The following is a 22,907-nucleotide window of genomic DNA, read 5'->3' as shown; positions in this document are numbered from 1 at the left end:
CCTGCTGAGAAAGCATATGAAATTCACTATATATGTAATAACAGGTAAGTTTCCCCATACAGATCTATTTTGGATTTTACAGTTAGTTTCCTTTGAATCAGAGGAGAAATTGGTACATTAGATGCTAATCTAAAAGTAACTATTGGCAAATGTTGATTTACTGGGAACTGTTGTAGAAGAAATCAAAATACATATGTATGATAATTTATACAATGTAATATTTATTGTCCAATTCTTTAGAGACATGAACATTAGACACTGAATAGTGAAGTCAAGAGACTATTCAGAGCATATGAAATTAATGAAGTACACAAAATTTTGCCCAATTGGGGTTTTTGGAAAGAAAGAAAGAAAAATGTATGCTGTAAATGAATACATCCGCAGGACAAATACATATATTCTGTATTGGAAACTCATATGCCTGTACCTTTGGAAGGCACTAACACAGCTGACAGACATGGTGATAGTGATTTAATCAGCTCATATAGAAAAATGAAGTATCAATCAATCATCTCAACCCACCCATTGATGAAGAAGCTGTTTCAAAGGCCTGGAAGGTAGAGGCACATTTCAAACCAGAGCCAGCCTTTAACCCTACAGGTTCAGTATGATTGTTAACTGTTTAGCTCCATGTGTGCTGGATTCAGCAACACAAGGCATCTTTTTGTTATGACACAGGGAAACATAATGCCTTTAGTTATTGGGTAACAGATGTTAAGTAATTAAAGCAGCCCATTTCAAAAGCAATCATAAAATCACAGGGAGATGAAATTTGAATACATTTGAATTCCTACAGGATTCCATATGTGCTTTTTTTTTTTTTTTGTCCATGTGTTTACATTTTCAGTAATTTGGTAAAGCTGAGATGAGAACTGTGGTTTTTGTTGAGAAAAATATGTGTGATTCCAAATATACAACACTTATTTATTTGGAAAAAGTAAAACTCACAGAAAACGGTATCACTTATCAAAAAAATGAAGGAAAGGCTTGATGGTGTAGATTTTATCTAGCCCTTTTGTTTTCCCTGTGGACTGCCTGACTGCAGAAGCGCCTCTGTTCCCTGACTGCTTTTCTCTTAGCCCTGAAATCTCCCTGGATTGTTTAAGCTGCAGTTTTTGTTTCTGCTCATGCCCAGAACTACCTCGATTTGAACAGCTATCCTCTGCCTGTACCAAGTAGGAAACTAAAGACAAAGTATCCCTCCATTTTTGGTCCCTCCCTAGTAGGGGGATTCACACTAAATGTAATTAGTCTGTCTTACCATCAAATAGAGTTATAGCTTCCTCCTTTTGTCCACAAGCAGCAAGAAACACAAAGACTAATCACTCAGAAATTCACTGTCATGCCAATAAAGGCTCGTTAAGCCATTAACAACCAAAAAATTGGCACCTGGCATTCTTCCTATTCATTTCAAAGGGGTTCTACAGTTGATTTTCCAGCATGGTGCAGTGGGATGCAAGGCTATAAATTGGCAGCATTCAGAAGCCTGTTCTTTCAATGAAAGATGGCATCCACTGAGTGACAGGTACTACTGATATTCCCTAGATATTGTTATAAGTCACACTGATTAAAAAGAAAGGTTGCTGTGACAGCAGAAGACGCTAGTCTATACTTGTGAAATAAAAAGACAGCAAGAATAGAAACCTCTCTATGCAGTTTGCAGTTGATTTCTTCTTCAATGTATTTATTGTTCTTCAGATTGATTTCTAATAATATTTCAGTACAAAGGGGAAACATTTCTGTATTCATCTTTCAGTATCACTTTAAAATGTTTTCATTTCAATCACAAATTACTGTATCATAGAAATTAAGCTGGGAAACTACAGAAATCAATAGAGAATAACCTTTGCTATTTCCTTTTTTTTGGTGTTTTTAAAAACAGACCTTTAAAGCAACAATACAGTTCTTTACAAAAAATCAATTGCACTTTTAATAATTCCTTAGAAATATTTTCAATTTTTCAATTCAATTTTAGAAACCTTTTTCCAGCAGGGTATAGACTTACACTGTTACTCTGGAGGGATGTTGATAAAATGGAATACTTAAGCATAAGACTGGGAAAAGACCTTATTTTGGGATCCTGCAACATATGGACCTCAATTTATCACTGTCTCATTAATTGCCAGATTAAGAAGAGTATTTGTTCAGAGCTTTTCGAAAGTGGAGTTTGGAGGTTTTTTGAAGTGGAATAACTAAGTGGAGTAACTTCGTCTAGAAACTCTGAAGCTAGAACTAAATGAATATAACCAGAGCCACTAAATGCAGCAAATTATTTTTTTAATTGCTAAGCCCTGTCTCTTTAGGCTTTTTCTGTTACTCTGCTCTTTCATTCTGCCTCAATTATAGTACCTTTCCCAGTAAAAGCACAAACATATCAAAGGCAGAGGCAGGTTTATTTGTGTCGTGCCTAGTGTTTTTCTTTCCTCAATAAAAAAATCTAAACACAAAGTATATATACTGCTTTTTATTTCAGTCATCTTTCTATTCTCCAAGACATGAATTGGAGGATTATTTTTTCTCAGTGAGCTGAGGTGTCATCTTAACTCGATCTGCAAGACTTTTTAGCTGTTAAAACCTTTTGCACTTCAAGTTGACAGTGAACAAGTTCTATAGGTATGAGAGAGACTTTAGTAAAAAGGTTATATGGCATAATGAATAGAGAGCTGATTTTTATTGATTATTGTTATTTGCAGCCATCACAGTAACAGGTTATTACAGTGGAGGAACTGAAGCTTCCAAGAATACAATCAATGAATCTAAGGGATTGGATAATTTAGCTTGTATTTGTGTGAATTGCGTCCAAGAATGGAGGTGGGAAGGTGAGTAGCTAAGGTGAAATTGGCTGTATTTCTAAATGTCCAGCTTTAAACAAGGATTTTAAGCATATGTAGAAGGTTCAAGGTAGAATTCAGTCAGTCAGCTTGGGGCTGCATACTACTTTCTTACCATGTTTCTTTCTGATGGCTCTCTATTACAATGTAGTGTATATGTGACCTTGAAGTAATGAGATGGATGCAGGAGGTAACTTCTGACACCGTGCACTGTTTAGGGTTTTGATTACATTTAGACTCAAAAGGCAAACATGACAGCTGCAGCATTAAATCATTGAGCTAGGGTCTTGCTCCAGATCTTAGCAACCACAACTTCCACATTTACCCATTGACAGTACAGAAAATGCGACTTGAAGTGCTCTTACAGCTGGAAGCATCTGTGTGAAATTTAAACTGCTGCTTTGTTTCTTAGTCTACTAAGGGGACATCCTATGAGAGGGCACCAGTTATCAAACCTTTTAATAATTGCCATCTGAATGTCACTGGCTTCACTTGGTTCCTATATGGGATGAACTTTGGACTTCTTTTGCTTTTAAACCTCTCCCTAAAAATCCTATGGTACAAATATTTAGAATGGTACACATTGGACAGAAAAGGACAGATGTAAAGTCCTAGTATATGTAGTTCTACTGATGCATATATGGGTGTTTGTTTATTATCCCGCTCTTTCTCTGTATATGTGGTTTTGATTGTATACATGCAAATTCTCCTGCATTAGTCCTCAACTCATTCTTTATTGGTAACTTAGGTAACTTTCTGTTATTAACTTAGGCACTTCTAGCACAGGGTTCTTCCTGGCTTCCCCTTGATTTATCAGCTTTATGTGCCAGATACACATCAGGTGCATAGATGGAGCGAATGAGTAAGTGTGGAGTTGTGTATCACTTGATAAGCTGGAGCCTCTGAGGTTGTACTGCATCACTGCAGCCCAAACCTACTGTGTCGTTCCATATGGACATGGACTCAGTGGTATGACTCAGAACTGAGAGGTACTCTTCTGTCAGGCGATGTGATATTGGTTGCTCCTTCCCTTTGTTCACATCAAGATTGCTGAATTCATACAGCTGTGAAATCAGTCAGGCTACAAAGGACCTCAGGAGGTCTGTAGTCCAACTTCATGCTGAATTTTGGAGAGAACTGAGCTAACTAGGGTATTGAACTAAGGCAGCTCTTACTATTGTAGCACAAGAACAGACTAAGAAAAGCAGAGAGATTCCTATAGGGAACAAGTGATAATTCCACTTCAAAGCCAAATTAAATGATCAAGTTGTATGTCAGATTTTTGCTTTCCATAAGCTATGAAAAAAACATTATACTAGGTGCTGTGTGAGTGTAATTTTGTCCTCTCCATGCTGGCCTATAACTGCAGTCCATTCTGTGACAATCCCTACCTGTAAAAGCTTAAGTAAAGCATAAGCAAAGCAAATTTTGCTTTGTGGTTTACTGGTTGCTCCAGCTTTGTCATGATAGTTTGGCCCTTCTAGAGGCTTGCTGGTGTCAAAGCAGAGGCGTTGAGCATTAAATATGAGGTGGAGGGTCTGTTTCTCCTCTGTCTCATCCTAGGTTCCCCATATACTCAAATACTTCGCTGGTAACCCAGTGTAGATTCACCCTACATAAGACTGGTGTGCAGGCTTAGCCATCTGTGAGCTTGGTGGAATTGAATGCAGAACTGTTTATCCTTCAAGTTTACCTCTTTGGTTAGAAACTGCATTTAGATGAACTGTTATAAAACCGTCATTTCAGTCCCCTGTGTCTCTGTATGATTTTTGTATTTCAAATACTGAATGTTGAAATCAAGTAAAGTCTACATTACTGCAATCTTCAGCTGCCTAAGTGTGATAGCCTTACCTCAAAGGAGACCCATAGAGATGTTCTCCTTTGCTTATTCTGAGGTGGTTTAAGAAAGTGGCAGTCACAGACTTCAAGTTTGTGACAGCTCTTTCCTTCCATGCTGGCTTTATACACATGATCTATTGTTCTTAGGGTGATTAGGTGGTCATTGATTTTTCAGGTGTTTTTTGTTGTTGTCATATTAGTAGTGGTGGTTGTTGCTGTCACTGATATGGGGAAATGAAGGTGTTAGCCAGAATGCACAGAACTTGCAAGCATACAGAAACAGCTGTGGGGTAAGAGTGAGTGGAAGCTGGGTGATTTTCAGGGGCTGAGCTTGTGCAGTCAGAGCAGCACTGCTTGTAGGAGATTATGAGGACCTGTTTGTGGGCAATTTGCTCTCCTTGCTGGACATCCAGGTCATGCATCAGCTATCAGGGAGACTAATAAAGATTCCAGTATATATTAAAACAAATTTAGTTGAGATGAGACCCTTATTAATGTCATGAGGACATTTAACAGTTGCCTTACTGTTGCACCTTTGTTGTAGTCACTACTGGTAGAAGACTGTGCAAAGAATACACAACAGGCAAATGTGAAAGGTAAGATTTGGGCCACCTTGTCAGAAATGGACAAAGGTTACAAAAGTTGTGTTATATTATGAAATGTGACAAGCTTGCCCATTGCCAAGTGTGAAAGAATTCCTTGAAGGTTGGGAGTTTGGGAGCCAAGATGTGAGAGAAGCTCTAGCTGTAACTGTCAGACCCTTTATGTCCCTGTGTTTTGGATGGAAAGAGCTGACTCAGAATTAGAGAAGAATAAAGAAGATTTGGAGACTAATGGATATAAGCTGCTTGGATTACTACTAGGAGAAGTATAATGTATGTTAAGAATGCAACAATTCAGCCAAATCAAATTTTTGGAAAACAAGTAAAGAGGAATGAAAACCTTTTTGAGCCAGATGCACAGGCAGGATATAGAACTGTACAGAAAACAGACATAGTAATTTTCTATAAAGATATGTGACAACTAACCAAATCATGGAAATGTTCATATTTGTAATGCACAGACTAATAGAAGGACTTGGTAGCCAACATATTGCAATCGATGCAATAAGTGCTGAATAGGAGCATAAGGAAATACTTGAGGAGCTTACCCAAACTAAGGTATTCAAGCAATATGTGTGCTTTTTATATTCATGTTTATATGGGAGACTCATGTGACAGGATCCCATATCCTGCTTTCCCTCAGTGATCCTGAGTGTTTGCACAGCACGGAGTAATCTCTCCAGACCTCTCTTATCACTCTCTCTCTCAGCTACGCTTAGCAGGTAGGTGAAGAGTAGGAGGAGCTCCACACTGTCTTTCCAGAAGCTCAGTTTTCTAGATATGTCTCTGTGTGGTGATCCCACCCTTGAGCTGACAAGAAAAGCAGATCCTATTCGCTCATCTCCAGTAGGGAGACATGCTGTCCATATGTGCACAGTCATTACTCTTTGCAAACCTCATGCATTATATTAGGAAAAAAATGGAGTTGAGAGGCATGGGTGTGCATTGTGAAGTAGAAAAGAGCCATTAAAAGTTTGTGTTATTCTCAGTTGATTTTGGCAAATTGTAAAAGACTGTGACTGAATGCTGATATTGTTGAAAAATCCGTATACACCAAAATTCAACTTCTCTCCATTTAAAACTCTGTAAATGAGAAGAGGGGAATGACTTCATGTGTGCACAGTGCTCTCCATGGCTCTGCATATCTTTTGACTGTCTCTGAGATGTCTGAAAAAGGGTGCTGCTATCAATAGATTGAAGTGTGTTGATAGTTTGAAATTTACCATACAGCAGAATGTATCTCAACCAGAAAATATTTCACAGCACACAAATTTTAATGTGCTAAAAATGGCATATATAGATAAAAAGGATTTTAGTCAGAAAAACTTGATTACATGGAGATTCAAAGTGCCAGAGTGGAACAGCAGAGATGTGGTTCTGCTCCCATGAAATCTATGGAAGTAGAAGTGTGGGCGGGGCTGGAAATCCTTTTGGAAGTGGTAATTTGTTTGAATTTAGTTAAATACTGGTAAATGCTGTAAGGGCACCAGTAGGTCCAGCAGGTCCCTGTGTGTACGGCCTGTGGGTGAGGCGTTGGGGCCTCCCTGGGGCAGCTGGGCAGGGCTTGGCAGCCAGGGCCTGCCCCATTGCCCCAGCCAGGGTACAGGCAGCCAGGGGGCACCAGGGCAGCCCTCGGCATTGAGGCATCTTCCTGGGGATGGGCTGAAGTTGGGCCAGGACATCAACCTCTGGGCAGGGTCAGTGTCAGGCCCAGGCCCAGTGAGGGGAACCAGGGCCAGACACAGCCCCAGGATGGCCAGGCAGGCTGTGGGGATGAGAATAGGCCAAGGCTGGGCCAGGCCATGGGTCTGTGGGTGGGCCCACCTCGGTGGAGCTTGGGGCCTGTGGCTGGGCAGGGCAGTGCTGTGGACAGCTGGGCTGTGGCATCACTAGGGCAGGAGCTGATGGCCCCAGGGGACTGACATGGGGTCCTGGGCTGTAGGGAGGGTGGAGGAGACCTGGGGGTGGGCAGGACAGGGAAGTCCTCAGTGCTCCAGGGCCCTGACAACTGCACGACGTCCAGCATCCAGTGTTGTTACCCAAACTGGATGTAAGTTCTTTAAGTGAAAGGTAGCAGTAAAGAGCATGGTACTGGTTTTCGGGTGCAGAAATTGACTTCAGGCTTGCTTTCCTAGAATGTCTTAATGAACTGATGTGCTATCACTGAATCATCTGAAAGAGACTGTGAAGTCTGGAGAGGGGAAAAAACCAGGAAAAACTGGCAGGCTGATTGATGTGATTTGTTAGTAGAAATTTAAAAGCTACCCCATGTGATAAGGACAAGTATTATTAATGAATGACAGTATATTGTGACCTGGTAGGCTTCTTCCAGCACCTACTTAGAGATCAAATTAGAACACAGATTATTTTAAGGAGAATCAGATTCTAGCCATATTAATCTACAGAGTACCTGTAACACAAAAATTTGGAAGGAATTGGCTTGGATTTAGTAGATACAGGAAGGCAGGTATAAGTAAAATCAATAGTAGATACAGCAAGATAGTTGTAAATAAAATCAAAGAAATATGTAGATTGTGTTTAGATGATGAAGAAAAACTCTTTTGGATAGTGATATCTGCCAAATGAAGCGTGTAATAGTCCTTATTTGGAACACTTAAAATGATAGTTTTTTTAAAATCTATCAGTTCTATATTATTTGTTTATGTAGCCATAGTTGTCTGTATATTAAAAGTTTGAGGATATTATATTCATTACACCCTGTAATGGCCCTTTATGTGTCACGATTTGCCTAAAAAAAGAATTGTATCTCTCCAATCAGACTGTTTTAAATGAAATTGTACTGCTCACTCTCACAGGGGTGTATTTACACCAGTAGGGAGGTACTTCTGTGAGTTCAGTCTATTTCTCACTTAGAGAATCAAGTTATATCAGTAAAATGTTTGCTTATGCTGATATACTTCTGTGCTCATTGGATGTTATGCCAATGCTATGTTTTCTAAATCAGAAATTTTCATTCATATTTTTATGATCCTGTTCCTATCACTGTTCTCGGTGCATGCTCTTTGTATCAGATTTAGCAATTGTATGTCTGCGGAGAAAGTCAGGTCAGCAAACTGATCCAAGAGAGAATGAACCACCCCCTAAAATCAACAGTTAAATTCAGTATCAGCTTTCTGAACCGATTCACCTACCTGTTACACAACTGATGGGGCTGATGCAAAGAAAGGAAAAGGAATACGCACCATCTTGGAGCCACTAACATAATTTTGGCAGTAACCTAAGGATACATACAATACCAAATGACACTTGCAAGGTATGTTTCTAACACAGTTTAAAACTAAGCTAAAATTGAAGTTGTCGTTGGTTGCTCTCCTTCTGTCCTGTCTTTTTGTCCTCCTGTCTTTATGCTCATCTTGAAGTGAGCCAGGGAGCTAAACCAGCTGGAAACTGTCTTTCATAAGGTTACCCTTCAGCTAGTTTAGATCCCCATGCCAGCTCATGGCAGAGTGACATGGGGCACTGCTATGCAAGGTTGAGGGCAGGAGTGTGCGAATGAAAATATGAACAAGATGGAAGCAGCTCAGATATTGACAATGTAAACTGTCACAGATTACACCCTGTGAAAGGTGGTGCCTGAGCTGCATCTGTCAAGAGGTGAGATATTCCTGGAACCAGACATTTCCTTCATATCTCCAATCACTCATATGCCACATGCACGACTATTTTGGATTAATGCATGGATAGCTAATGTCCTTAGTTTGTTATGTACTACCTCGTTCAAGTTTGCTTCCTTGTGCACACCCCGTGAATTCTACTATACACGCAGAATCTAACAGCCAGTGGTCTACAGCTGGTAATTAGTACCATTTAGCAGCTGCTAAGCAGGATAATAGCCTGTTACCCTTGAAGATGGCTAATCCAAATGGTAATGACTTGCTTACCCAGCTTCTAAACCAGCTGGCATAAACTTGGTCTGCCTGGTGTGAGAGTTAAAAGAGGGACTGAGTCTTGCTTCATATGGAATATAAGTCAGCAGTAATTTGATTTATACCAATTAAGTAATGTTGGCGTAGGATCAACATAAATGCTGGGTGAAAGAAATGGGGAGTACAGTCTGTCAGTGGAAAATTTGTGTTGTATGCAAATTCTTTAACTTTTATACTAGGGAAAAGCATCGGATGACAATGGTTTCCAAATTAAGCTACTGACCACAGAATGAGTTATTTTGCCGATATGTGTTTTAGTATTTAACATTGAATGACTATGGGATTGGAAAGTTGCAAATTCTGAAATAAATTAGTAATTTTAAGTAAAATTTAGTAAAATATTGTAAAAATCTGAAAATTTTATTCAGTTCTACAAACATTTGAGTGTACAATCCAGTGTGTCTGTAGCAGAAAAGCTAGCCTAACAATTACACCGGTAATTTTAAGAGCTTTCAAATTGACAGATATTTCTAAGGTGAACCCAGTGGGGTGTGAGCTGTTGTAATAACCGACTGTAGCCTGCTGATAATGTTCTTGCTGGTTTTAGTCACCTTTGTCAGGACCTCCAGGAGAACCCACACATGGGAAACAGATAAAATATGTATACAGAATGCAATAGGTGACCTAAATGCTAAGATACTAGGTTCCTTTTTTTTTTGGATGTTTTAAACTTGAAATAAATAATTCACATAACCTAGCTGGAAGTGAAAGCTTTGAGAAAAGCCATATTTAAGTTTACTATATGATCATGATCAACTACTTTCCCCTAAGGTTAATTTTAGAGTGTTTATCTTATGGTAAAATTTAAAAAGCTTTGTTTTTATTGTAATTTTTTCTCACTAACAGAAATTCAGAATTCCGTTAGGTCTGTCCTACCAGTTTTTGATGACACAGTTATTTTGGCCTGGGAAGTAGCTATGCTGGCAAAATCCCTGCTGTGCTATCAGCTATGATGACAGAAGCAATATTTTTAGCTAAGCATGTGTTATTTTGTGAGGCGGTGCTGAATCATTTTAGCAACAGCTCTGTAATATATACAGGTCTTAGTTACAGTGAGGTAAAATCACAGCTTTATAAACAAGACAGACCTTACCACAGCAGTTTTCTCCCTGTGACCTGGCCAAAGCTCTAGCTCTGGAAGAGTTAATTCAAAATGGAGGTAAAACAAGGGATCACCACCATTGCCTAGGGACCCTAGCTGTGCCCCTTGCAGCAATATCTTTGGGCCATAGAACTGAATGGCTGCTTCCGATCTTCTCTAAATTGCTGTGATTTACACCACTGTTTTTCCACATCACTCTAGATACCCTCAGTGCATGTAATTACAAGTAAATTATGTAAATTAGGGTCCTTCCCTTTGAAAGAGTAACTATAGAGCATGAAGGAGTTGGATACTGTGAACTGAAAGAGAAAGAAAAGACGACTTTCGGAATAAATATCCTACAAAGAAATTTAAAAAAAGAGAGAGAAATTAGATGTAGCTATTAGGTAATATGACCCACTTATTTTAAAATCTTGTTCCTTTGAAGTGACTTCAGAATCTACGCTGCTTTTCCATGTGAATATCTGTCTTTCCAGAGTCTTAAAAACAGAGATGCTTTGGCTGCCATATCACAACTTATCTCAGGGGTGTCATGTTTGACTGCTGCCCATTGTCACTTGTGTAAGGAGATCAGTTCATTTGTATCACTGTGCTTGGGCACTGTAAGAGGCACACAGTAGCATTTTTTAGACCATTAGATTTGTGACCTTAATATTTTCCAGTGGAGGCACAGACTGTATTAAATTTCATGTATATAAAAATTAAGTGAAAGAAGGGGAATTTGCCTGAAGAAGTTTTAAATTTAGCAGTTATTAAATAATTATAGTCCCTAAACTCATAAATTATTCTGGCTATGTCTACAGTGACAGAAATATCTGCCCCACTGAGGGAACTGTGGCCCTCCTCACGGAACTCATTGGAGTGTCACGTAGTGTTTGTGTGGCCCAGAGACATAACAATTATTTTTTTATGTGGTTTTCCACTTCAAGGTACCTCAGATAACAAAAGGGCTGTGCCCTCTACCCCCACAGCGACAGTGCGTTGGCAGGAAGCTGTCAGGGTTGCTGCATGCCTGGGCATGGACATATCATAGTTGAGGGTGCGAGGCCTGATGGGAAAGTAGGGCAGGACTAGGCAGAAAGGAAGGGACCTATCTTGTCATGTACATACCTGTGCTGCTTGAAGATCTTTCCCACAGTGGAGTGATTGAGACGCTCAACTCCAAGCTTGTGGTCTGACTGATTTCTCCACAAAGAGAGCATGGGATAGAACTTATGTGTATTTTGATCTGGGCCTGACATTAAAGCTGGGAGAGACATCTTCTGGGGCTGTAGGACCACCTCTGTCAGTCTGTTTCATTGGTGGCTTGGTTTGTTTCTTTTAAAGGTTATGCTGTGTTGAATGGAGCTCAGGAATCAGCCTGACAATTCACATTATGCTTTTAAATGCAGCAGAGAATCAATGGCCCAGTTGCTTTGGGCTCACAATAATCTGATTCCTGGCTGCCTGAAAAAATTATAAACTACAGGAGCTCTGCCAGGGAGGATGGAAGCATCAGCCCTATCCTCATTGGTGCTCTGTTTAAACTGTGGACAGTATAGCTTGGATATGCAAGGCTAACATTCTCAAATTCAGGCAGTATAGAAAAAGTAATTTTCCTCTCTTCATTTCTGCATTCTGGCACACTTAGCTGTCCAAACGTTGTGCATATTTCCTTTATGTTTTGTTGTCTTTAATCTTTTTGCAGCAAAGGTGGGAATTTATTTCCAAGAGTTTTTCAGAAAATGAGAAGATGAGGTTTGAACAAGTTTGACAGATGTTGCCAGTGATCACTGGAAATATTTCAAGGATGGAAAAAGCAGTAGGATTACAAATCAGTTGTCTGGAAAGTCCATTAAGGGCATGACTGCTCTGAATAACCACTGTCAACCAGTGAGTAGAGCGTGCTTTGAAAGAAAGCATTAGCACTAATAATGATGTCATAACAGTATTGCTACTGTAAATGTGTTTGTTAGGTAAACAAGAAAACTTAAAAGAATGATTAAATTACCAGAAGTGGTACTTGGATTTTAAAATTTAGTTTGAAACTGATCATGGCAAAGGTGTGAAGTAAATACTTTTCTCAGACTGCATTAACCAAAAATTTATGACATCTTGCTTGTTTTCATTTGCTGTTCTGATTAAGAATAACTTACCAGAGACTGGCATTCATCTGTTCTCATACACAGCCAAGTTGTATAGCAGGTTTCTTATAGGTACCTTTGGCACAAGCTGAAAGTACAGAGTGACTATTGAGGAATAAGAAAAGACTACTAAAGAGGCATGAAGGTGGCAAGAGTTCTGTGGTGCATCTATACAGAGTTTAAGATGCCAGCATTGGACCAAAGGTCTGACTATGGAGGGAGTAAAGGGCAAAATATGACACTTCCTTAACTGGTGGAAGTGAAAGGGGTGGAAATACGCTGTTCCTCTTCCTTCAGTGTCACTTCTGTTGTTTAGTGGTTCAATTTCATGGTCCGTTTATGCCCAAACTGCTTTCAGCTGTTGCTGAAAGTGGTGCCTACCCCATTCTCTCTATTCATACCCATTACCCGGTGCCACATTCCCAGATTGTTGATCTAGTTGAAAAGTAATCTTTGCCTTGTGCCAGCGAGAAGCGAGTGGCAGAAACATGAAGCCTGAGGCAGGAGGAGAATGGGATAATCCGTTCGAGCAACTGTGTGGTCTTAGCTAGGCTTCTGCAGTAGATCATGCTTCTGCATAATGAGCAAGTGAAGCCTTCCAGATAGAGTTATTCCTGCTAAACTAAGGAGAACAAAAATAGATGTTGACAGGAACAAAGTTTATGCTAGCTAGCTGCCGCTCCCCAGATGAACGATTAATAGAAACATGTACTGGTACTCTATCTCCAGCACAGCAGATGGCCAATGATTAAGTTTTATGTATGTTAGGCACATTTTTTTTCATCCTTTCTGTTACTAGTAAAATTGAGTTTGCTGTGAATACAACATTGCCCAGTTCCTAAGTTTGCATTACCATCAGCAGCTGATCACGGGTGAGTTATTGATAGCCTTGGACCCTCTGAATTCACTGTCACAAAATCACACAACCACTGGGGTTGGAAGGGACCTTTTGTAGATCATCTAGCCCAACTTTCCATGCTCTGCTGTCACTTCAGTTCTGTACTCCTTTTGTCTGCAACTTATAAGGTCATAGACAGTTCTACATGCCAGAGTAGCTAGATGCTATTCAACATAGCACAGTGTAAGTACTAGTTATTGCTTTATATATCAAAATTCTTAACACATTACACAGCACAGTTATACAAAGCTAAACAAAACTAAAACGTGTTAAGTAATTGTCACCTTGTCATTAGCCAGTTGCTATACCAGCTAAAAAAGTTAAAACAAAGCTCCAAGAAAGCCAAGATAAGCCCAAAGTAAGCCTTACAGCCCTAGTCCTCCATGTGAAGTTAATACAAGACCTGTGGCTGGTAACAGGCATGGTGATACTGTCTTTACTGGATTATAAGGCTGCATAATAAATTGTAATGTAGTCAATACAATCAATGCAGTGTGGAAAACTATTCAGCTCACCAGAATCGTTTAGTTAAAATTGTAACATCAGGCATATGTAAAAGGCTACCTTGATTATTATCTTTACTGCTGAAACTTTATAACTTCAATACTTTCTAAAACATTTTTATTAGATATGAAATTAGGTGTGAAAGTCTGCTCTAAGTAGTTGGTAATTTTGTGTGTCAAATCTAAAAGATACCAGAGAATGGATGGACCTGTTTATACACATGAAGGGTTTAAGATTTTACTGAAAATTTTACTCTCATTTTTTTTCAAGTAAATGTCAGCTTCCAGCCTTAAAGCCTGTTTTCATTCTCCTCATCTTTTCTGGAAACAACTTCTTCATGAAAGATTACAAATAAAACAAGTTTTAAAATAAAGTCTTATGAAAACTTCCTTAAAAATTGCATTAATTAAGAGATATATAGCATTTCTGGAATATAGTTTTCTCTGACTTTCTGTCCTCATTAGGGCAATTGATCCCAAATTACTAGCAGTAACTACAGTAGTTCTATCAAAAGGAAAAAATGAACATAAGGTGAAGATTTTCCTACTGACTAGTAAAGCCTTAAGTGAATGACATAAGCGAGTTGCATAGTAGGGAGGGGGATTTTGCTTCTGTGATCTTCTTTATTTTCTTTTTATTGTGTTTTCAAAGGGGGATGATTTCAAGGAAAGAGGAACGTCTTTTACTTGTCTTTATATGCAGAGGAATGTAGCACATAATTCTGATTCAGAACAAAGACTCTTGCCCAGTTGAAAGGAGAGTTTGCATATTTTGCCATTGTGATGTGAATTGTGACTGAAGCACTGATTAAGCTGCATGCAATAATGAGGAAAAATAAACCAGACAAAGAAAAGAATTACTGAGCTTTTAGCCACTTACTCCAGTTTTTTGTGACTTGATAATTTGTTTATTGCCATAATTATTTAATATTCTACTTTAAGATCCTAGTTTACATATTAACTCTTTCTGTTGTAATGTCGGTCTGCATTTCTGTTGGGGAAAAAAAAAAGCAAGGCAAAACCATTCATTCTTATGAATTTCAATCTCAGATCTAGAAATGGTCTGTCTTTCTTTGGTTTCAACAGCAAGATGTTGCTAAATCAATCTGGAAAGGCGTTACTTCATTTTGCATAGCTTCTCTATAAGAACCAGGTCTTTGGGGGCTTGGTGGAAGAAAGAGATTCAATAAATTGTCCATATTTTCTATACCCAAGTATCTACAGGCTCTTTCTGTCACTTGGTTACTATTTTAGTAACTATTTTAGTTACTATTTTAGTAACCAAGGCTCCAGATGAAATTCTTGTGGAATATTTTTAGAAATGCAATTTCCCAAGCCTCTGACCTTCCTGTGCATCCTGCTCCTGCCAGACGAGAGAGGTCTTCATACTCTGTCTTTGTTTAGAAGGACCTACACAAAAGCCAGTTTTGGTGATCCCAAAACTCTTAATGATTGAGTTCATCTTATTGACCCAACAAGAAACTCTGAATTTTATTTTTACTGCGTTTATTTTGTGCCATTGGAGTCAGTTCCCAGATGCAGAAGCAGCCGGAGGTAAATGATGTGTAAGTCCTTTTGCGAATAGGGGAAGGGAACAGGCAGTTTTGATTGACTCCTTAATCAGCTTATCCCATCTGTTATTTCATTATCAGCCTTAGCCAATGTAAGACTTCTGCCACCAAAATGCAGTATGCTTGCTCTGCCTCCAGATGATGTGTGCATTTGTATCCTCTGTGGTGGTGCTTACAGAGTTACGCCATCAGCCACATTGATGGGGCTGAAAACTAACCCTTGGGGAGGGAAGGGGGGGGGGGGGGGGGGGAAGGGACTTACTGGTCCAGCTGAATGTGCACCTGCATTGGTAGGGAGAGCTGGCACAAGGGAAGAGTGGGCCATGCAGTGGTTAACACGCCTTCCCCCTTTTGACAGCAGTGCAGTCTGTGAGAATACTCCATACAGATGGCATTTTCAAAGATTTATATATTCTCACCAATGTCATCAGTTAAAGCTTCCTTGAGAACCATATTATAGCGGTTCAATAATTTCTACAAATCACACTTTTAAGGACTATCTAAGGACAAATTCCCATATTTGCAGGTGGAACCAAGCCATAGTTCACATTTTTAACCTACACACAGTGTCCATAAGAAAGCAAGCCACATAAAACCACTGTTATTAAGTGGCTGAGAGATGGAAATGGGTGGAATTAATTTTTTTTCTCTGAAAAGTGGGGATGGAGGAAGGGGAACAACTTGGAGTGTTAATTTGTTCAGGTGAAATCCTGATGGAATTGGCAGAAGGAAATTACTTTCAGAGCCCTAAGAAATCTTCTGTGATGTGTAATTCATATTTTCTGGCCTGCTAAAGAAATGGCATAACATAGGAACATATTAACTCTTGAGGAGGATGTCATTGCATGTCTATTTAAGGAGAGAGGATTTACAATAAGGTCTTTACTCACTAAAACCTGAGGTAGAGGAAGCATCTCCATACGTGATCAGCAATTTAGGTATTAAAAGAAGGAAGGAACTTAATTCTGAAACTTTATTTTTAATGGCCTCTCTCTGGATGAGAATAATCGTGTATTTTAGTATTGGATTTATGAGAGCAGAAAGAAATACTTTGCTTTTTGTCATTCATCCATTTTTCCCAAGGTTATGAAAATTTGTAAATATTTCTCCACCCTCCTGCTCTGCTTCAGTGCTTTTCATCTTGCTTGGCAGTTGTTGCTACTTACTTTTACATTTACTCCATGTTCCACTTCTACTGTTGGCGGACATGCTGGCTACAACAGTGACTTCTAATAGTAGTTAACTTTCAGAGTGGCATTTGCCAGAACATAAAAGTCTTTTACAGTTATATAAATTAAATGAAGCAAAACCTTTGGCGGGGAGAAATAGGTACCATGGAACTATTCATAAAGTATGAATTTATACAACATTTTGAATTGATGTTTGATTTACAAAGTCTAAAAAAGAGCAAAAGATTAAATGGATTTGTATAACTATTATAAATATTTGTCCAATATACCAATGTGTTTACTATGTGTGAAGTATTTAGCAATGATGCCAAATCTTTCACTTTAATTTTACAGGCTTGCAATTGTTTAGCCAAATTTTCTTTCTTAGGCTGCATTTTTCTAGGGCATCTGGCCAAAAATCATTCAACACATTCAGAAAACATTGCTTGTGTAAATTGACAGTATTTGAAAAGAAAACTGACCCCTTTCAAATAGGTCAAGTGAATGTTGGACTGCTGTAAGAAGTTTAAATATACAGTGAAAATGGAATTGCAAGATAGTCTAGAGAGAAAGACAACATATAAAAAATGCATGGATAAGGAGGAGATGGTGTACATGAGTCTTTTGACAGATTCACAGGAGTTAGAGGAGCCTGGAGACAAATTTATGGCCCTCACGTAGGGCAGACACTGCAGTGGAACAGATTTCGGGAGTACTCAGAACTTACGCAGACCTTTGCAGAACTCGGTCCAGGAATCTTAACTAGGAATTAAAACCAGGATTTCCAGATGATGGAGGCAGAACCAGCTGTGTTCCTACACAGGAAATATTATTGGCAGTTATTCTCCTGGAGGAAGGCCTTTTAAAAGGGTTCTTCATACCAATTCAGTGAAGACAGAGTTGCAATGCTGGTATGGATTCCCCTGATAATGTCTGGCATTGTTACTGTGCAATTCTGTTCCAGGAATGAACACTGGTAGCATGAGTTCTCAATGCTTTGATTCTGGGTGAAAAGGTTATAAAGGCAATAAAGACCATGGGAAAAAAGTGCTGAATTTTCACACTTGAGTGACCACCAATATAAAGGGTTGTGGCTTTGCTTGTGTTTATAAGCCTGTTTTCATTTCAAAGGGGTTTGATACATGTAACTGGGATTGGAGTTTGTCTCCAAATATCATTTTAAGAATTATGCTGCATCAGTGATCTGACAATGCACTGGAAAGGTTAAATTGAGTGCAGATCATTTAGCTTTGGTATGATGGTTCATTTCAAGTGATATAAGTTATGAACACGTTTCAGTTATTTACTGAAAAAGCCAGCAAATCTTATGGGAACTCTACAAAGTGAAATAAAACCAGTTGACTGTGATTTTGCTCCCAAAGGAACTAATCAGGTGATTGTGACCTTGAGACAAGGTCTTTCCTCCAGCTCTCCCTTCCCTTCTCCTATGTACAGAACTGACATGCTCCTCTGTCCCCTTGAGAAGTCCTTGTTGCTGTTCATATTTAACATCATTATCAAAGGTCCTTTGCTTCCAGGCTTAGCCATTAAAACAGATGAGATGGGAAATGCTGACATGATAGTTTTGCAAATGTTATCTGAGAGGTTTGCATGTATTATTAAGTCTCTTAATGAAGATGGTGAAGAATCAGCCTATTAACAGCTCAGAATTAGGTATATTGCTGCATTAATTCTTATTCCTCTTTTCTTTGATATTTCAGTGCTACGGCTATTGAAGGATGGTGCCGACCCTCATATGCTTGTTTCCTCAGGAGGCTCCTTGCTCCATCTGGTAAGAGTGATTGAAGATTAGTGTTAGTGACTGTGGATAAATACAGTGGGATAGTGAGTAGCAGATTGGGCATATTAACAAAAAGAAAGGCTTAGCAATGATTTGTTATCCACACTGCCCTCCACGGTGGTTATGATTGCATCCAGCTATGCGTGTGAAATAAATAGTTGTTTTTAAATTGCTTACGAAAGGATGGATCATGTCATAGGAATGGTAACTAACAAAGTAGAATGAAAGGCTTTATTTATAAATTATCTGTGCAGTAAGAAAGAACAAAGGAAATATTGCTTGATTCTGAAGACAGAATTATATATTATATATGGTTCAGAAATTCACAGGTCCTATATGAAAAACACCATGATGTAACATATTTCCATTTGGTTTTGTGCACATTTTCTTGCACCAATTTCCAACACATGGATATTTAACACATTATCTGCATTAAGTTTATCATTATTTGCATAGCAATTTAGATTAGGTAATTGGGAGATAAAAGGAAAACAGCTATATACAATGACCAAAAGAGAAGAAAGATATAAGAGCATGTGGATGCAAGACTGACAGGCAGACAAACAGAAAGAAAATACTGCAGAGGTAAAATTTTGGCTTTGCTGAAACCAATGGCAAAACTCATCACAAATTCCTAAGTCTTTTGATCCTTTACTTTGGTGTGTGATGCTTCAGTTGCAAGCATGCTTTCTATTCAATGTGAAACTATTTTAAGATATTTGAATCCAACTTTATTGCACAATGCTGCTAAAATAAATGTGACTTTGCAAATACTAGGCCATAACAAATCTAGTGAAAAGTTTGCTGGCATAGTGTTTCATTTTAGAACAGTTGGGTTAGGTTTCTTACAGTATGTACACAAAATAGAGTGATTTCTTGATGAAAAAAAGGATCCTATAATACTACTGGACTCCAGCACACCTGCAATGATGCTGTTGCAAGATGTAGCATTTCCCTTATGTAATTATCTGTGTTTTCCATCTTCCATGGCCATGCTGCTTACCAAGGACTTCGGGAAATAGTGGCCTATGTAAGGGGAGGGTGCGGTAATGAGTTGAAACAGAGAAAGTTTAAGTTCTCTTTTCTCTTCTTCAACTATTTGCTGCAAAGTTGCTCAATCACTCTTTAAAAATGCAGCCCATATGAGATGTTCTTTTGGGATTCCCAAAACCGAGGCATCCCAAATCCTATCCTGTGCTGAAAGCCCTAGGAGACAATCTGTATCTTCAGTGTGGTTGATGTGACATCTGTTTCACTGGCATTTTAAAATAGAAGAAAGAAAAGTCCATCTTTAGGCACTTTAGGTTGCTTTGTCCAGTTCAGCTGATGCACTCTTTTTAACTGTAGATAAAATCTGTGGTTGAACTGTTGCTTTTTAGGTTTCTTGATCTTCTGCATCACACCCCAATTCACTGTCACAACCAGTCTCTCTCCACTGATGCCTGCTGCTTCACAGGCACACATATGCTTCAAAAGGAGGGAAAGCTTCCTGCAGTAAGAAATTTGCAATAGAGAACTGTGTGTAACCTACTGCCTCAGTTTAGTCAGAGTTAATTCTAAGTATTTATAATTCATTTACAAGAAAATGCTGGTCCTACTGGAGATAGGGGCAAACCTGATTTAAATGAAACTTGGATTTGACCCCGATTTGGGAAACAGTACAGATAGGTGAGGAGAGTTGTGATATGGGGAAACAGATAAGCCAATTTTATTTTCCTGCAAGAACTGAAATAGTAATTTAGCATATATCTTTATTATATTTTTAAAGCCCACCCAGATCCATTCTAAGTACTAGTACTACCTTACTTACTAAGTACTTAGTACTAGTACTACCACTATAATTCCATGTAAGTTGCTTTCTCCAATGGGGATCCTAATCAGTGTTTATTCTTTCCAGTTGCAGGGTAAAATTTTTTGTTCCAGAATGAATGGAAAATATATTTATCTTCACATTTTACTTAAAATCTGATTTGTGATATAATTCCTTTTTCTTTTTTCATTTCTGTTAACTTCCAAAATGTGATATATTTCTAAAAAAAACCCAATCAAATATGACACTTCATAAAGATTCTGTTGTTGTCTCTGTAGACAGTATTCCAATATGGTTGAATCTCAGGGAAGCCACAGGAACTTCAAAGGTATTCACTGAACTCTCATTAAATCCATGAGGGGAGAAGTACAAAAAAAGAGAGTATGTGCCTGAGTTGCCCATTCATTGCTTCTCTTTTGGTCATTGTATACAGCTGTTTTCCTTTTATCTCCCAATTACCTAATCTAATACAGATACCACATACTGTGGTATCAATTTATACAAGCAACCACCCAACCCGGGCTAGTAACGAAGTATATGAGCACCAGTTTTCTCCTGGAACTTTCACTGAGATTGCCCAATTGCTTCACAAAATCCATTAAACAAGAATCAAGGAGCAGCGGCAATTAAATTCCTGCTACAAATCTAGACTGTTTTCAACTGGTAACTAATCACAAAAGACTCTGTATCTATTATTAATACACAAAATAGCTCAGTGACATCTGTCATCTGTTTTGTATGGAAGTTGTCTAGAACATTTTTTGCTTACCAATGCCTTGAAAATGTGACTGGTATGAGATTATGTTGATATGTATTATAAAATGTCTTATCTCTAATTTGTTAAAATTTGAACATTGAACAGCTCAATGTAAACTATACTACTGATATAATGAGTGATACTTATGCAACAAAACAAAATTTCTGTTTCTAGAGCTGTCAGGTTAGTTAAGAGCTAAAGGAAATAGATCAGAACTTAATTTCTGTTCTATGATTTAATGGTCAGTATGTTTGAAAATCATTTAGAGCAGGGCTGCTTTTTAGCCTGATAGAGTTTAATTTTCATCTTCTGAGTTATCTGTATTTATGATCACAGTAATACACACAGCTCCTACATTCAGTTGAGTAGCTCAGCTATGTCTTGACTTCACAGTGGAATCCAGTTAAGCACTTTTCCTTCTTCCCCTTTTCCTCTAGTGTCCTGGCTTCCATGCCAGGTTAATACAGGTCAGCAAACTGGTTGCCATGGTATGGTTCCACATGCAATAAAGATATAACAACATAATTATTTAACCCTCATTTGCAAATTATCTGCAGATTTCATTATATTTGTACTCTCAGTGTATATGTGTGCTTTTTGGGATAAGGAAATATTATACAACTTTCAATATTGGAAGAGGCATAACTATTAAGGATTGTGTTCAAAGCATCTGCTGTCTAATACAGAAAATTAGTCTCCTTGTAACCTCTCTCCAGTGGGAAAAGAGAGATGATCCTTCTCTAAAGAATTACTGAGATTGTATGTTAGGGCAGAGTTAGGATCTTAACTTAGGTGTCCTGATTGTCTTTTAAAGTATTATCCATGAGCACATCCATAAAAAGTCACAGATGTGACAGAGGAGTAGGCTCAAAACAATGGCTAAGCCAGTTTCTTCTTCTTTGCCAACCTCCGTCATCGAAACAAAGTATAGAAACACACACACGTGTGCAGCTCCCCTGCTCTCAACACACTCTTAGTATGTGTAGTATTTATCTGTCAGAGGGGCTTGAATAGGAATTAGTATAGTTAGTGGATTGGAAATACGAGTGGGTATGGAGAGGCGTGTATTATTGCTATGAACTGCATAAAAGACAGAAGTTCATGTACATGTGGACATATGTATGTGTGGGTGTACATATACTTAGACGCCACTACTCATGATGTGATCATCATGCACTGATGCCTGTGCACTGATTTGGAATGACAATATTGAACAGAAAGGAAACCTCTTCTTTACTGTAGATTTCAGTAGATTTCACGTAGTGCTTTTTTCACAGGGAATAAGGGATTCTGTGAATCATGCACATGGAACTTGTAGTCTCCACAAAACTTTTTCTATAGGTTCATCAGCTGTTATCCCCTACAAACACAGCAGTTTAACTACAGTGCTTCATCCACTCAATTTAAATGTTAAGTGGAGCAAAAGTTGTATGTAATAAATTCAGTTGTACACTGAGTAAAACACCATCCCTAATCTGCTCTTCTTTCTTCTAGTGTGCCCGCTACGATAATGCATTTGCTGCAGAAATTCTCATTGACAGAGGAGTAAATGTAAATCATCAAGATGAAGATTTTTGGACATCAATGCATGTAGCCTGTGCCTGTGATAATCCTGATATTGTACTGCTACTGCTACTAGTAAGTAAAGCAATCCAATGCATTGTGTGCTTGAAAAGGAAACAGAATGTAACACCATAATGTCTGAAACTTCTGTATGAATGCAATATATTACTGCTAATCATATCAGTGAAAGCTATGTTGTGTTTGTTTGTTTCTTGACATTGTTTTGGTTCTCAGGATTTTTAGGCAGCATTTTTAGGCCTTCAATGAGAATAGAGCACAAAAGTCAATGTCAAGTATCTCTTATCTCTTCCGTGTGGACAGGAGCTTGTATGTCTGATAAGCACTCAGTCCCAAATGGGATATTTGGATAATTTCTCTTCTCCTTGTCACT

The 22,907-nt window shown here is 38.5% G+C and overlaps 1 protein-coding gene across 1 annotated transcript in view; it reads left to right on the top strand.

Moving 5' to 3' along the window:
* LOC104164301 (unconventional myosin-XVI-like) overlaps positions 1-22,639 on the top strand; it is a gene marked incomplete at both ends in the record, with an annotated part of 32,009 nt that extends 9,370 nt beyond the window's left edge. The window contains 2 exons of the mRNA XM_009703588.1: positions 18,307-18,377; positions 22,448-22,639. Of these exons, the coding sequence (XP_009701890.1) occupies positions 18,307-18,377; positions 22,448-22,639 (263 nt within the window). The remainder of the gene's footprint in view (positions 1-18,306; positions 18,378-22,447) is intronic.
* Between the last annotated feature and the right edge of the window lie 268 nt (positions 22,640-22,907).

The sequence above is a fragment of the Cariama cristata genome, unplaced genomic scaffold, assembly GCF_000690535.1.
Source record: "Cariama cristata isolate BGI_N322 unplaced genomic scaffold, ASM69053v1 scaffold27497, whole genome shotgun sequence".
NCBI lineage: Eukaryota > Metazoa > Chordata > Aves > Cariamiformes > Cariamidae > Cariama > Cariama cristata.
This window is presented reverse-complemented; position numbering and strand designations above follow the sequence as displayed.